This window comes from Bufo bufo, chromosome 6 (assembly GCF_905171765.1).
Source record: "Bufo bufo chromosome 6, aBufBuf1.1, whole genome shotgun sequence".
In the NCBI taxonomy this organism is placed as follows: domain Eukaryota; kingdom Metazoa; phylum Chordata; class Amphibia; order Anura; family Bufonidae; genus Bufo; species Bufo bufo.
Window position 1 is genome coordinate 58540983 of NC_053394.1, and position 16336 is coordinate 58557318.

Below are 16336 nucleotides of genomic sequence, written 5' to 3' on the forward strand. Positions count from 1 at the left end.
CAGAGCTGATGGGGCATCAAGTTCACCCTTCTCTTTAACATTGGTGAGGGCCTCAGCACCCGGATTACCACTGGTCAAAACTTCTAACCTGTCACTGTGATGTCTAGGAGTCCTCAGTTAACTTCCTTTTTGGTGCTGATACGTACTATAACTGTAATCGGGCTGTCCTGGATTTTTCTGAATGGTCTGCATCTGACACCCCACCGATCAGCAGTTTTGCAGTTGATCTGGAGCCAGGAGTCGGCGTTGGTTTCCAGCCAATGGCAGGTGGTGACGGGGACGAGCCTCCCTAGCATCGCGGATGACGCTAGGGAGGCTCGTCCCCGTAACCGCCTGCCATTGGCTGCCCCTTCCTCCGACACCGGATGTTTTCATCCGCGCATGGTGAGAAGCAGCGGCGGCTGTGCTGGGAACAGGAGTGACGCGGGTGCCGTGGAGCGAGGTAAGTACATTGTGTGTGAGGGGCCCCAGCAGTAGGGGAGGCATTTGAGGGGTCGGATAACCCCTTTAATGGCCTGTTATGAGGATAGGCCATGAATAGTAAAATCCTGGAAAAACCCTTTAATTACCGTAGTTGCTAAACAAGGGCGCCAGGGTAAAGTTCAAGCCAACTGATATATTTTTAGTTGCGAAGTTTAAATTCAGCTTTATTAGGCTACTTTCACACTTGCGGCAGTGTGATCCGGCAGGCAGTTCTGTCGTCGGAACTGCCCGCCGGATCCGCCGATCTGGGTGTGACTGAAAGCATTTGACACATATCAGTCTTGTATTTTTTCCACATTTTTACCGGTCGGCGCATGCGCAGGCTGGAAGGACGGGTCTGGCATTCCGGTATTTTGAATGCCGGATTCGGCACTAATACATTCCTATGGAGAAAAGTGTCGGATCCGGCATTCAGGCAAGTCTTCAGTTTTTTTCGCCAGAGATAAAACCGTAGCATGCTGTGGTTTTATCTTTTGCCTGATCAGTCAAAACGACTGAACTGAAGACATCCTGATGCATCCTGAACCGATTACTCTCCATTCAGAATGCATGGGGATATGCCTGATCAGTTCTTTTCCAGTATTGAGCCCCTGTGACGGAACTCAGTGCCGGAAAAGAAAAACGCAAGTGTGAAAGTAGCCTTATCTGTAAAGTTAAAGGGTTTCTATCACTTCATATGACATAATTAGCTGGCAGACACTAGCGATCTGCTAGTGTCTGCTCTGGCCAACCATCCTACTATAATCACTTGTGGGGCAGCGGTTTTGCTAAAAAACTAACTTTTATAAATATGCTAATGAGCCTCTAGGTGCTATGTGGGCGTCATTAGCACCTAGAGGCTCCGTCTACCTTCATACACAGCGGCCGCCCAGCACGTCCCTCCAGCCCGCCCATGTCCTCCTCCGTGTGACGCAGCGGCCGAATTCTCGCGCATGCGCCGTGCGCGGCTGTATTCGGCGCATTAGAGATGTCTGAGCTCGGAGCGGTCAGACATTCAATGCGCATGCGCGGCTGTATTCGGCGCATGCGCATTGAATGTCTGACCGCTCCGAGCTCAGACATCTCTAATGCGCTAAATACAGCCGCGCACGGCGCATGCGCGAGAATTCGGCAGCTGCGTCACACGGAGGAAGACATGGGCGGGCTGGAGGGACGTGCTGGGCGGCCGCTGTGTATGAAGGTAGACGGAGCCTCTAGGTGCTAATGACGCCCACATAGCACCTAGAGGCTCATTAGCATATTTATAAAAGTTAGTTTTTTAGCAAAACCGCTGCCCCACAAGTGATTATAGTAGGATGGTTGGCCAGAGCAGACACTAGCAGATCGCTAGTGTCTGCCAGCTAATTATGTCATATGAAGTGATAGAAACCCTTTAAGGCAGTTTTCACACTAGAATGCTCTGGCCAGCAGTAGTGCTAGACTGTGGACCAACCAACCACAGGGCTAGACTGTGCACCGAATGACTGGATCTCTACATCTGGTTCCCTGCTAAATCTAGGGTCTAGGCAGTGAAAAAGCATAATATTTGGTTTGCTTACACCCGGGCACTCCAGGCTAGGGCTGCAGTAAACGATTATTTTAGAAATAAGAAAAAAATGAATTGACTGTTTTCCTTTATAAAAACTCATCAGACCCCAACACCCTTCGTTCCCCCCTGTATGATCAGCCCAAGTGCTTCAGTTCTCCCAGTGCGATCAGCTCTGTTCCCCCACCCCCCTTGTGCCATCAGCTCTGTTCCCCCACCCCCCTTGTGCCAGCAGCTCCGTCCCCCCACCCCCCTTGTGCGATCAGCTCTGTTCCCCCACCCCCCTTGTGCCATCAGCTCTGTTCCCCCACCCCCCTTGTGCCATCAGCTCTGTTCCCCCACCCCCCTTGTGCCATCAGCTCTGTTCCCCCACCCCCCTTGTGCCATCAGCTCTGTTCCCCCACCCCCCTTGTGCCATCAGCTCTGTTCCCCCACCCCCCTTGTGCCAGCAGCTCCGTCCCCCCACCCCCCTTGTGCCAGCAGCTCTGTTCCCCCACCCCCCTTGTGCCAGCAGCTCTGTTCCCCCACCCCCCTTGTGCCAGCAGCTCTGTTCCCCCACCCCCCTTGTGCCAGCAGCTCTGTTCCCCCACCCCCCTTGTGCCAGCAGCTTAGTCGCACCAACTTACCTTTCCAGCAGGGGTGCCGACTCCATCGTTCCGCTCTGCTCTGCGTCTGACTTCACACAGCGCGTCAGGTCATGGCGTGTGTACGTCAGGAGGTCGGTGCAGCGCGGGACCATGGATGTGCTGTGGAGTGTCCGAAGGCCCCCTGCTGAAAATGTGAGTATTGCGGGAGACCACGGAGCGGGAGTAATAGCAAGCGCTTCACTCCCGCTCCGTGGTCACGTCACGTGACACAAACAAATCTTCGATACAAAAGATTTGCATCGAGGATTTTTTTGTGTCAAATTACTCAATTTAATCGAGTAATCGTTTCAGCCCTACTCCAGTTCTTCTAAAACTACAACTCCCAGCATGCACAGTTGCTCAGCTTTTCTCAGAACTTTCATAGAAGTTAATGGAACATGCTAGGAGTTGTAGTTTCACAGCAGCAGGAGTGCCAACCCCTACTTTATATTAATCAAATGAATTTATTCTTTATTTTTTTTAGTTTTACATTTTTTTTATTTATTTTTTTGCTATCTCGTCACTTGCTAGGAGTTAGTAATTGACTATGGAAATGCTGACCTATTTGCAGGTTATTAAATATAATTATGGAAATTACACTGTAAAACTGAACGCAAATTTACACGACTGCTGCCTCTCAGCTTAATTATATAGCTATTATGGTATCATTCCGTCAGATTTTTTTTTTTTCTTCAAGGATCATTATTACTAAACTGTCTAATGATTTTTCATTACCTTTATGCTTCGTAGGAAATGTTTCAGAAGTGCCACCCTGTCAACTTCTTGAACTCAAGGGCAATAGGAGTTAAGGACAAATCCAGCAATGTTCCGAAGTAAGTCTGGAGATAGCGAGCCAAGGTCAGGTCTGTACATCAGGAGCCGTATTGTAAGGCTCTGTGCTGGGGGGGAGGTGAAAATATAAATTCTTGGCCAAGTGAGATAGGCAAGCCCTGGTGCAGGTGTCGTGTTATAATGATCTCAAGATCTTCACTGAAGAGCAACATGACCCCCTTCTTCTACCGATTGGGGGGGGGCACAGATTCTCTGTATTAGCAAAACAGCAGAGAAAAGTATTGTACAATTTGTCAAATAGCCAACCATAGAAGAATATAGCGGACTCGTAGTATTTATGATGGGATTGTTTATCCCGACAGTATATACATCTATAACAGCAGTCACTGAGCGGTACGGAGGCACGCTCTCCTTACTATGAGTCCGCTGTATTCTATCATCGCTACTAGGAGTACATACTTGTATCTTTATTCTGAAAGGGCAGAATATTTTTCTTTAAAGTGGCACTGCACTTTAGGAAAACTTTTGATATGTCATTGCAACATAACAAGTTTTGATCATTGGGGGTCTGAGTGCCAAGACCCCACCGATCGCTAGAACGAGGGGAGAGAAGGGCTCGCATACGGTGCCTGTCACCTTGCTGCAAGAGACAAGGCCATAGACTTTCTTCTGATTCCATCTTGCTTTCATCTCCTGCACCGAGAGAGAACACACTGTGAGCCATTCTCTCTGCTGGTTCTAGCAATCGAAAGAACCTTGACCCCAACAGATCAAAACTTTTCCTATGTCTATCTAATATATCCAACGGTTTCCCAACTTACAGTGACACTTCAAAGGCCATGTCCAGCCATCATTTTAATTCTTCCTAAGCATCTAAAAAATGAAGCAGACACTATCGGGGCACATTTAAGACCGGCGTTTTAGCCCCTATACCTGGAGGTGGATCCGCTAAAGTTATGAAGAGGTGCCGGCCTCTACATAACTTTGGCCGATCCTCCGCCACTTCTAAATGGAAGACAACTTCCTAGCTGTCTTTAAATTAAGACCATTTTATACGCCTAAAACAGGTGTAGAAAATGGTAAATGAGACGGCCTGTCGGCCCATCCCCTTCCCTGCCCACGCCATGCCCACTTTTTTTTAGACCTGGTGTGAGTGGGAAGAAGTCACAGATTGTGGCGCCAGAATTTTATCTTATTTCTGTTTGATAAATGACCCCCATTCTTCTTGTGTGCACAGCTCCTGTGCCGATCTATGGGTCTCCATGGTGACAGACTACTGACGAGCACCCTGTAGTCTGATCCTGCTCTCGTCTCCCGTTCTTCTTGCTAATTAGCATTTTGGAGGGTGGCAATAAGTAGGCTACGGATTGCAGGATCAGACTAAAAAGGGTTTGTATATACAGTGCCTTGAAAAAGTATTCATACCCCTTATCCAAAACTTTCCCAGATTTTTATTTATTAAACATTTTTGAAAACCATGGATCATTTTCTTTTCGCTTCACACATACTTGCTACTTTGTGTTGGTCTGTCACACAAAATCCCTACAAAATACATTTTAATTTGTGGGTGTAAAAGTTCAAGGCACTGTAGTCTGTAACTATAGACCGAAATCTGCATTGGAGCTGTACGCAGAAAACGGTAGGGTATTTAAAGGGGTTATGACTGTTTCACAAAGATGAGTCCATTGCGGGAATCGCGCTCCGTGTGGGAGCGTGATCCTCCGCTCTGGACTTGCAGGGCACACGGCATTACACTGATTTATAATGCTGTGTGCCTTTGCTAGACCTTACTGATACAGGATCCTATTGACCGCTTTATGTCACTATGATCCTGTAGAAGTAAGCAGAGACACACAGCATTATAAATCAGTGTGATGCCGTGTGCGCCTGCAAGTCCAGAGCGGAGGATCACGCTCCCACACGGAGCACGATTCCCGCAATGGATTAATTTTTGTGAAACAGCCCTTATTTATAAATCTCGGGTCACTGAATGTGGTAAAATAATAAAAGCTTGTGGTTACTTGCCGCTTAATCCTCAGCTGTCTCTAGCGCTACTGCTCTGCTCGGTATTTGCAGGCTGCAGCAGTGTCGTAACCGCAGGGGCGGACTGGGAACTTAAAGTGGCCCCGTTTTGTAGTCAAGTTTAAATTGATGGAAGGCGAGGCCAGCAATACAATATTCTGGCACATTATATCTCCCCAACAGAGCCAAATACCGCAGTTCAGCGCACAAAACATCCCCAAAAACTTCCACTGGCCGGCTGTGAGGAGGACTCAGGTGGCCCCCTGGTCATCGGCCCACTGGGAAATTTCCCTGTAAGGTCTATGGCCAGTCCACCCCTGCGTAGCCGTATAATTTGCTGACAATCCCTTTAAAGGGGTAACAGCCCAGTGATTGTGATATTTGTGGCAGTTCCAGCTGATTGGGGCTAATATGATGATACATGTGCTCAGTGATAAGTCTATATAGAGCCAACATTACATGTAGCACTGAACAGTGGGACCACTACTGTCTTCTCTCTAGTCATCTCAACAACCACAGTAAAATCCGAGCTGCCCGGATATTTGTAGCGTCTTCATCCTGGACGTCTCGTACACTAGCTCAGTAATCGCAGAAACATCTATTCTATACCAGAGCTGCCTCCGTATATAAAGCAGATCAGTAAAATATGATTTCCTTGTGTTTCTTTATCTGTTTTCTTCTCAATAGGACATTTTCCATGGAGCCTCTTCCTGTCGAGGTTTGCAGTCTTTTCTCGCCTAACTGCGTCCAGGACAAGTATCTGCTGCACATGTTACGATTTACAGACAATGTCAGTACATGGGTGGCAGCGGAGATTGTCACGTGCCACACATCCAAGGTTAGTTTTCATATTTTCAGATTATTTAATCTTTAGTCTTAATAATTGTATCAACACTGCATTCTCTACATTGTCTCACTGAGCGGCCTTTATTTTTTTGATTGTTGCTTCAGGTCTGGGTTTTTACACGGCATGAACTGAGCAGTGTCTGCCAACCTTCAGAGTACTTTATAGGTCATTCTGCAGAGTCTTCTCCCTCTAGTCTCTTCTACCTGTAACTTCTCTCTCCATCATACCCTCTGTCTCGCACTCTCTTTCCTTCTGTCTCGCATTCTCTCTCTCTCTCACTCTGTCTCGCATTCTGTCTCTCTCTCACTCTGTCTCGCATTCTCTCTCTCTCTCTCACTCTGTCTCGCATTCTCTCTCTCTCTCTCTCACTCTGTCTCGCATTCTCTCTCTCTCTCACTCTCTGTCTCGCATTCTCTCTCTCTCTCTCACTCTGTCTCGCATTCTCTCTCTCTCTCACTCTCTGTCTCGCATTCTCTCTCTCACTCTGTCTCGCATTCTCTCTCTCTCTGTCTCGCATTCTCTCTCTCTCACTCTGTCTCGCATTCTCTCTCTCTCACTCTGTCTCGCATTCTCTCTCTCTCACTCTGTCTCGCATTCTCTCTCTCTCACTCTGTCTCGCATTCTCTCTCTCTCACTCTGTCTCGCATTCTCTCTCTCTCACTCTGTCTCGCATTCTCTCTCTCTCACTCTGTCTCGCATTCTCTCTCTCTCACTCTGTCTCGCATTCTCTCTCTCACTCTGTCTCGCATTCTCTCTCTCTCACTCTGTCTCGCATTCTCTCTCTCTCACTCTGTCTCGCATTCTCTCTCTCTCACTCTGTCTCGCATTCTCTCTCTCTCACTCTGTCTCGCATTCTCTCTCTCTCACTCTGTCTCGCATTCTCTCTCTCACTCTGTCTCGCATTCTCTCTCTCACTCTGTCTCGCATTCTCTCTCTCACTCTGTCTCGCATTCTCTCTCTCACTCTGTCTCGCATTCTCTCTCTCACTCTGTCTCGCATTCTCTCTCTCACTCTGTCTCTCACTCTCTCGCATTCTCTCTCACTCTCTCGCATTCTCTCTCACTCTCTCGCATTCTCTCTCACTCTCTCGCATTCTCTCTCACTCTGTCTCGCATTCTCTCTCACTCTGTCTCGCATTCTCTCTGTCTCACATTCTCTCTCTCTCTGTCTCGCATTCTCTCTCTCTCTCTCTGTCTCGCATTCTCTCTCTCTCACTCTGTCTCGCATTCTCTCTCTCTCACTCTGTCTCGCATTCTCTCTCTCTCACTCTGTCTCGCATTCTCTCTCTCTCACTCTGTCTCGCATTCTCTCTCTCTCACTCTGTCTCGCATTCTCTCTCTCACTCTGTCTCGCATTCTCTCTCTCACTCTGTCTCGCATTCTCTCTCTCACTCTGTCTCGCATTCTCTCTCTCACTCTGTCTCTCACTCTGTCTCGCATTCTCTCTCTCACTCTCTCGCATTCTCTCTCACTCTCTCGCATTCTCTCTCACTCTCTCGCATTCTCTCTCACTCTCTCGCATTCTCTCTCACTCTGTCTCGCATTCTCTCTCACTCTGTCTCGCATTCTCTCTGTCTCACATTCTCTCTCTCTCTGTCTCGCATTCTCTCTCTCTCTCTCTCTCTGTCTCGCATTCTCTCTCTCTCTCTCGCATTCTCTCTCTCTCTCTCTGTCTCGCATTCTCTCTCTCTCTCACTCTCTCTCTCTTACTCTGTCTCGCATTCTCTCTCTCACTCTGTCTCGCATTCTCTCTCTCTCTCTCACTCTCTCTCACTCTCTCGCATTCTCTCTCTCGCCCCCTCTGCCGCTCCCCCTCTCTCGCCCCCTCTGCCGCTCCCCCTCTCTCGCCCCCTCTGCCGCTCCCCCTCTCTCGCCCCCTCTGCCGCTCCCCCTCTCTCGCCCCCTCTGCCGCTCCCCCTCTCTCGCCCCCTCTCTCGCTCCCCCTCTCTCGCTCCCCCTCTCTCGCTCCCCCTCTGCCGCTCCCCCTCTGCCGCTCCCCCTCTGCCGCTCCCCCTCTGCCGCTCCCCCCCTCTCGCCCCCTCTGCCGCTCCCCCTCTCTCGCCCCCTCTCTCGCCCCCCTCTGCCGCTCCCCCTCTCTCGCCCCCCTCTGCCGCTCCCCCTCTCTCGCCCCCCTCTGCTGCTCCCCCTCTCTCGCCCCCCTCTGCCGCTCCCCCTCTCTCGCCCCCCTCTGCCGCTCCCCCTCTCTCGCCCCCTCTGCCGCTCCCCCTCTCTCGCCCCCTCGGCCGCTCCCCCTCTCTCGCCCCTCTCTGCCGCTCCCCCTCTCTCGCCCCCCTCTGCCGTTCCCCCTCTCTCGCCCCCCTCTGCCGCTCCCCCTCTCTCGCCCCCCTCTCTCGCCCCCCTCTCTCGCCCCCCCTCTGCCTCGCCCCCTCTCCCTCGCCCCCTCTGCCTCGCCCCCTCTGCCTCGCCCCCTCTGCCTCGCCCCCTCTGCCGCGCCCCCTCTGCCGCGCCCCCTCTGCCGCGCCCCCTCTGCCGCGCCCCCTCTGCCGCGCCCCCTCTCTCGCGCCCCCTCTGCCGCGCCCCCTCTCTCTCGCCCCCTCTGCCGCTCCCCCTCTCTCGCCCCCTCTGCCGCTCCCCCTCTCTCGCCCCCTCTGCCGCTCCCCCTCTCTCGCCCCCTCTGCCGCTCCCCCTCTCTCGCCCCCTCTGCCGCTCCCCCTCTCTCGCCCCCTCTGCCGTTCCCCCTCTCTCGCCCCCTCTGCCGCTCCCCCTCTCTCGCCCCCTCTGCCGCTCCCCCTCTCTCGCCCCCTCTGCCGCTCCCCCTCTCTCGCCCCTCTCTGCCGCTCCCCCTCTCTCGCCCCCCTCTGCCGCGCCCCCTCTCTCGCCCCCTCCCCTCTCTCGCCCCCTCTGCCGCGCCCCCTCTCTCGCCGTCTGCTCCCTCTTGCGCCTTCTGCCCCTCGCCCTCTGCTCCCTCTTGCGCCCACTCTGCTTTACACCCCTCCCCCTGCCTCTCTCTCTAGCTCCTATTTGCACTCTATTACTCTTACTCTCTCACCTCCTCTCTGTAGCACCCTCTTTCTCTACTACTCTTTGTATATGCCTAAAATGCTGCCATATCATTGTGTGTGTTTGTATCTTCACACACATGTGGCATGTGGCTCTCTCTCTCTCTCTCTCTCTCTCTCTCGAGGGTGCTCGCTCTCTCTCCCTTGAGATCCCTGGTGCACACTGTGCTTTTCCTCCCCCATGCTCGCTCTGCTTCTTGCCCCCTAGCCCTCTCACTCTTGCTTTCTTGTGCTTCCCCCCCCACACACACACACACACCCACTCTTTGTGTAGCAAACAAAGCCTGCTACTATACCATTGTGTGTGTTTGTATAATCTATGTGGACTGAGTACATGGCAGATATAAAGGGTCTCCAGGGATGTATGTATGAAAAGAAAAGCAGCATAGCTGTCCGCAAATTAATCCAGTATTTAGCTGAATATCTAGTCCCGTGTGTCAGTATTACTTACTTTATAGCCCTATTATATAGTTAATCCTTTTATTTGTTCTTTCTCCTTTTTAGTTACAGACCAGCATCCTGACAAAATTTCTTCTTGTTGCCAAATTATGCTACGAACAACGAGACTTTGCAACCGCTGTTCAGATACTCGGGGGACTTGAAAACCTTATAGTACGGCAGCTGCCGGTGAGGTTTCTTTTATCTGATTTTGTTCCTACCAAGCCGTTTCATTTTTATCTTTATCAATTTGACATATTAATAAAATGGATTACGTTTTGTTTTTATGTATTAAGGCTTGGAAGAATTTACCTACAAAGGTGGCAGAAATTCTGGAGGAACTCAAAGCCGTGGAGGTAATAATATTGCTGGCAGACAGAAGGAGATTTATTAAAAGTTTTGCTTTAGTATATATTTACTATATATTGTCCCTCGTGGTAAAATTTCCTTACTTTTCTCTAATCGGATTCACTCCCATTTTTGGAAATGGATACTTAGTTGAAAAAAATACATACTTTCACATCTGCGTCTTTGCTGGCTCCGGCAGGGGATCAGCAAAAATGCATCGGGTACATAATACAACGGTCTGCATCTGTTCAGAATGGATCCAGTTGTATTATATCCCAAATGAACAAGACGATGTGTCACTAAATCCATTGTGTCATTGTGGGACACGGGGCCAATGCTACATCTATATGGGCTGGTTAATCCTTGATGTAGCCGATACATGGCGTCCCATGTTGTATGTGGCATCATCCAACATGGGACGCCATGTATCGGCTTCATCGGGGATTAACCAACCCATATAGATGTAGCACTAGCCCCATGTCCCCTGGTGAATCTGGGGCTATATAAATAGATGAAACGCGTAGGAACACATATATCTCTTTATCTGAGCACTACTATTTAGGTTTCCTAGCACTCTTAACTATCAATGGTAGGGCTCAACCCTCCTGCTCTTTCTGCCACACAACATATACACGGACCAGACGGTGAGAAATCGGTGTGGCCACGGATTGTGGAATACAGCAGAATCCCCATTTTTTCTCTTGTGGGGACGGGAACAACCTGATTGGGTGTGAGACTCGAGCAAGGCCCTACCTGAACGCGTTCTCGGATTTTTACTAAAACGGGCAAAATGGCAGTCTTTAGTAAATGACCCCCATTGAGTCTGCCAGAATAGAGGTTGCTGTTGGCAGTGGCTCTGGCTCCTCAGGGGATGTACCATCCATTGCCCTCCATGCTGTGGTAATCATAGGCCATGCTAAGGCTAGTCAATGTTTCGATGACTTCTGGTCTTTAAATCTTGAAGTATTACTGCACTTACATAATGACTTACGTAATTTTTGTACATTTTCTGCTCATTCCATTTCAGCTACATTATGCTGAAATTAAAATAGAATCGGGTTCCATTTATATCCTAGCGATAATAATGTCACAGGCCCTGGCCCTTATTCTTAGGGTAATCACTTGAACAGTGTTCCATAGGTATAATGACCATGGTTATTTCAGTGCCTCTGTCATTGTCTTTGGCCTCACATTTCACATGACCTAATTCATCATTGATGGTGCTTCCAAACTTGCTTCTCAACAGGTGTTTCTAAAGAGTGACAGCTTGTGTCTGATGAAAGGAGACCGATTCAGAACATTACCCACAATTCCTTCTGCATACCTCTTAGCAATGCACATTCAACAGCTCGAGACTGGGGGCTTTACAATGGCCAATGGAGCTTTTAAGTGGAATAAGCTAAGGTGAGTGAGTTTATATGTAGCCCCCTTTATAAGACGCACCTAGGTTTTAAAATATCAGACTTCCAAACTAGACCCTTAATCTTCATCAGACTTTAGATCCCTAAATTAGACCCCCCCCATATTAAACCTCAGATCAGACCCCCATGTTAGACCCTAGATTAGATCCCCATGTCAGAACTTAGATCAGACTCACATATTAGTGAGCTCGTGTCAGACCTCAGATCAGATGCCCATCAGAATAAAATACATAAATTTACCTCTCCTGCTCCCCCGCTACTCCCCAGCTCCGACAGGCTCTCCTGCATTTGCGCTCCCTGATCTTCTCTGCGCCCGCCCTGCACTGTGACCTGACTGCGTGCAGCGTCAGATCACAGTGCTCGAACTACGTCCTGACGCTGTACACAGCAGGGGCCCAGAGAAGACCAAGGAGAGGTGAGCACCCTCAGTACTAGCAGCGCTTCACTCAGAGCTCCCTGCAACTACTGCGTGTATGTATGTATGTATGTATGTGTGTGTGTGTGTGTGTGTGTGTGTGTGTATATATATATATATATATATACACACACACACAGTCACCGTATTTTTCGCCTTGTAAGATGCACCTAGGTTTTAGAAGAGGGGAATAAGAAAAAAATATTTTTCATTAGACCTCAAATCAGACCCCCAATGTTAATCAGACCTCAGCTCACAGTCCCAATAAGACCCCATTGTAAAGAAGACCTCAGCTCAGACCCCAATGTAAATGACCTCCAATAAGACCTCAGATCTGACACCCCAATAAGACCTCAGATCAGACCCACAATCAGATATCGGTTCAGAACCCAATGTGTATGACCCCAGATAACAGCCCCAATGTAAATAAGAACCCCCCCCCCCCCATTCAGACCTCAGATGGGACCCCCATGCCTCAAAGCAGAAAAAAAATAAAAAAAATCAACTTGCCTCTCCTGCCCTGGATGCCGCCACTCCTAGGATCCAGCTCTCCTCTTCTTCCTGCCATGCGCGGTGCTGTAACTCAACGCGCACAGCGGGATTTCACAGAGCGCCTGTGTCCTCACATTGTGCGCAGTCACAGCACGGCAAGCTTCCGAAGACCAGGAAGCAATGAGTAAAAAGCTTGGGGAGGGCGCTACATTCACCACTTCCCGCTCCTCCGGTACTAAGGAGCTCTTCCATAATGGAAGAGGTCATTAGTATTCGCCCCATAAGGGTCGGAGCTCTTATTTACTGATACAGTGCTCCAGTGTATTGCTATAGATTAAAATGATAGAATTGTGGCTGCCTGCAGAGGGAGCTGAAGCTTACTGCATACCGATTTATTATTGACCTCAGATTTACGGTATAAGTATTTATTCAGTAAACTTCCCTTTAAAATCTCTGTATAGTGGAAATGGTAGATTTTTCTTGCCGTGTCTCTTAGTTAAACTGCTTGGTGGTTGCATCCTAGTTCCTGGAATAAAAAAATTATTTACGAAAATGTGAAATTTTCCTTGTCAAGGTTCTTTTTTCATATTGCCCTATAACAGGAATATCTTTAAGAAATATCTTCCTCTCTTCTGCTTTACAGGAATATTGCCAAAGTAGTGAGCCAAGTTCACGCATTTCAAGAAATCCCATACTCCTTTACTCTAGATCCAGATTTGCAGTTTTACCTCCGCCAACGCATTTCTCATTTCAGCGATTCCGATATCTCTGTCCTGGCAGCTGACAACAACGCCAATTTCCATCATGTAAACTCCGAGAAACATTCTCGTAAGATACAGGATACACTACGTAGGATGAAGGCAACATTTCAGTGAAAGCCATGGATATTACTGTAGCGGCACATTTGTATCCCGTCCAAAGAACCAAAGATTAAACCAAGAACTGCACAAGGTTCTGGGTGATGGACGGGACAACATGGTGGCTATTGGATTGGGAATAGTAGCAGTTGGGGGGGGGGACAAATATTCACAAAGGGCTCATCTGTTTCAGTAATGTAGGTTCTCTGTTATGGACTGTTATTGGTTTAAATGCTTTCCTGCTTCTGCATCGGTGACCATGTCACTATGTCTTGCACAAATATCCATGCAGATCTGTACTCATTTTTGTATATAGCAGTTGAATATGTCTTTTTGTTTCGGATAATGGCCAGACTTATTTTTTACTTCTGCTTGAAAAATAATGACTGGTACATGATGACGATGTGGCATTGTTGGTTACCTATGTCCCTTGAGCGTTAGAATATTCTGGCTATGGTTATGGATTGGAATTGGTTTATATGCACATCAGGCCTTATGCACATGACCGTATTATTGTACCTCATCTGATCCATATTTTTTGCTGATCGGATGCAGATCCCTTCTTTTCAGTGGGGCCTCAAAAAGTGCAGACCGCACACCGTGTACTGTCCACATCCATATGTCAGGGCCGCAAACAATTATAGAACATGTCCTGTACTTGTCCATTTTTCAGAGGGAGAAAGAAAATGTCTGCATGCATACGGCCGCTATCCATGTTTTGCGGACCCGCTGTTTGAGGACCGCAAAACGCATATGTTCGTGTGCATGAGGCTTAATCCAAAGTAATAAGAGCCATCGAAAAATTGAACGGAAAGTAATAACAGTATTATAAAATGATGGGTCAATAAGATGTATAAAAAAAAAGTAACACATTCTAAAGAAACAAATGCATCGTTTACCGTGGCGAGCAGTTGGTACCCGCTTTCTTTTTCTCAAGCGTACCTCCAGTGATACATTTAGAAACCGTGTAGGATTTGCACCTGTCTGCTCCATTAATTTCTGTAAGGGGCAGAGTAGGAAGAGACTTGAATTACTGCAGTCCTTTACTCCCTCCCTGCCGATTGGCAAGACTTCTGAGGCATAAATAGCTGACCTTTGAAGGGACTATGTACTGTACGTCCCATGAGGATCTAAGATTACTGCTTTGACTTTTCATAGGACTTACACTTTAATCATCATGTGGAAAATGAATTGAACTGGTATAGTCCTTGCTTTGCACTAATTTATTATGTAATTGCCACTGCATGAAATTCCACTTCTTGATACGGTTATTGTTCATCTTTATGATGGCTCAACCAGCCTTTGCAAACCTATGTTGTGGCCAAACCAGACAACCATCTAATGTTTATGGAGCCTTCCAACGTTTGATTTTGAGTGAGATAAGGATCAGGCATGTTGAATTTCAACTGCCTAATCCTTTTGTTCTCAGGAGATAAGCAGCTGCCTGAGGTGTCTGGCAACGGCTTTCTCCCCTCTTCCGATTCATTACATATGCACGTTTGACCACGTTGAGCATGCTTATGTATGGAAAGACCAGGAGAGCTAGCTGCCTGTTATGTGTATGTCCTGGTCAAGAATGATCTCTAGGTGTAGTTTCTGTATTGTGCGGTCAGATGGGTTTGTTGATGAAGAAATCAATAATCCCTAGGACTGCTACATTTTACAGGAGGTTTAGGTCTGTGGTACACTCTAGGTAAACCATAGTTTTGCAAAGGCATATGATTGTGTACTGTAGTGTACTGTACGTCCTAAAACTCTGTTGAAACATTTATGCATCTAAAATATAAATTATTTTGAAGCAATTTGTGTCTAAAGGAATTCGTATTTCCTAATTATTAGAAGAAAGATCAGACCCTAAACCTTATATACAGGCTTTCATAAGAGTCACTAGTGACATTAAAGAGGTTCTCCTCAGGAGTAGGTCATCAATTTGAGGTTGGCGGCAGTCCGACTCCTGGCACCTCCTCCGATCAGCTGTTTTAGGAAACGGCATCGCTCACTGGACCCTTGGTGCCTCAGTTTACTAAGTACATCGCCGTCCATCTGATTGCGGATGTGAAAGGTATTGCAGCTCAGCCCCATTCACTGGGGCCAAAGTCAGAAGTGGAGTTGAAAGGAATAAAAAAAAAAATAAAGGAAGGTTTTATACTTGTCCTATTACGCTGGATCCACTTCTGGCTTTGACTAAAAAAGCTGCAAGAAATAAAATCTGTCTCAAAACCTAAAAAAAAACTCCAATTCTGGCTTCAAAAACTTTTTACACCACTCATTCCAGTTTGAAATTATGGGTGGGAATATGGTTGTGGTTAGCTATGTTAGTGCGTTTCACTACAGATTTATCACTGAGACAAAAAAAACTGCAGTCTCACTCCAGGAGGAGGGTGGAGTAGGAAACCTTGGATAGCTTTTCTAGACAAGTGTTAGGTAAGGCTACTTTCACACTAGCGTTCGGGGCTCCGCTTGTGAGTTCCGTTTGAAGGCTCTCACAAGCGGCCCCGAACAGATCCGTCCAGTCCTAATGCATTCTGAGTGGATGCAGATCTGCTCAGAATGCATCAGTCTGGCACCGTTTGTCCTCCGCTCAGCAGGCGGACACCTGAACGCAGCTTGCAGATTCACACAAAGTTTTTTGGAAGAGGGTTTTGAGGCAGATTTGCCTGCAGGCTTTTCAGCCAAAGACAGAAGTGGATCCAACAGAAAGGAGAAATCCTTTGAATCAACTTTGGCTGAAAAACCTGCAGGAAAATCTGCCTTGAAACGTCCTCCAAAAACCCAGTGAGAACCTACCCTAAGGGGACAAGCTAAGGGGAGATCCTAGCTGCTGGCCCGTACTTGACGTTTTGGACAATGTCTCAATATATCTAAATCACTACAGTAAGTAAGAATCTAGTAAAACCTCTTTGAGACAAGTCCATGGACATGGATTTGCATGACGGCGGCAGGAAACTTTAAAACGTTCTGCATAATTTTAGGACACTTTAGGCGATTAGATGAATGTTGGCTGAAGATCTTGATTTCATCTAATGGGTATGAGGGCGTCCAGTCTCTTCT

At 48.0% G+C, this 16336-nt stretch overlaps 1 protein-coding gene across 3 annotated transcripts in view; it reads left to right on the forward strand.

The window, feature by feature from the left end:
• The window catches only part of KNDC1 (kinase non-catalytic C-lobe domain containing 1), a 118435-nt gene extending 102723 nt beyond the window's left edge, over positions 1–15712 (forward strand). For all 3 annotated transcript variants that reach the window (XM_040435349.1, XM_040435350.1, XM_040435351.1), the window contains 7 exons: positions 3385–3467; positions 6136–6286; positions 9819–9941; positions 10049–10108; positions 11347–11504; positions 13072–15295; positions 15666–15712. In XM_040435349.1, the coding sequence (XP_040291283.1) occupies positions 3385–3467; positions 6136–6286; positions 9819–9941; positions 10049–10108; positions 11347–11504; positions 13072–13303 (807 nt within the window). In that variant the 3' untranslated portion in view covers positions 13304–15295; positions 15666–15712. The remainder of the gene's footprint in view (positions 1–3384; positions 3468–6135; positions 6287–9818; positions 9942–10048; positions 10109–11346; positions 11505–13071; positions 15296–15665) is intronic.
• Positions 15713–16336: the final 624 nt, after the last annotated feature.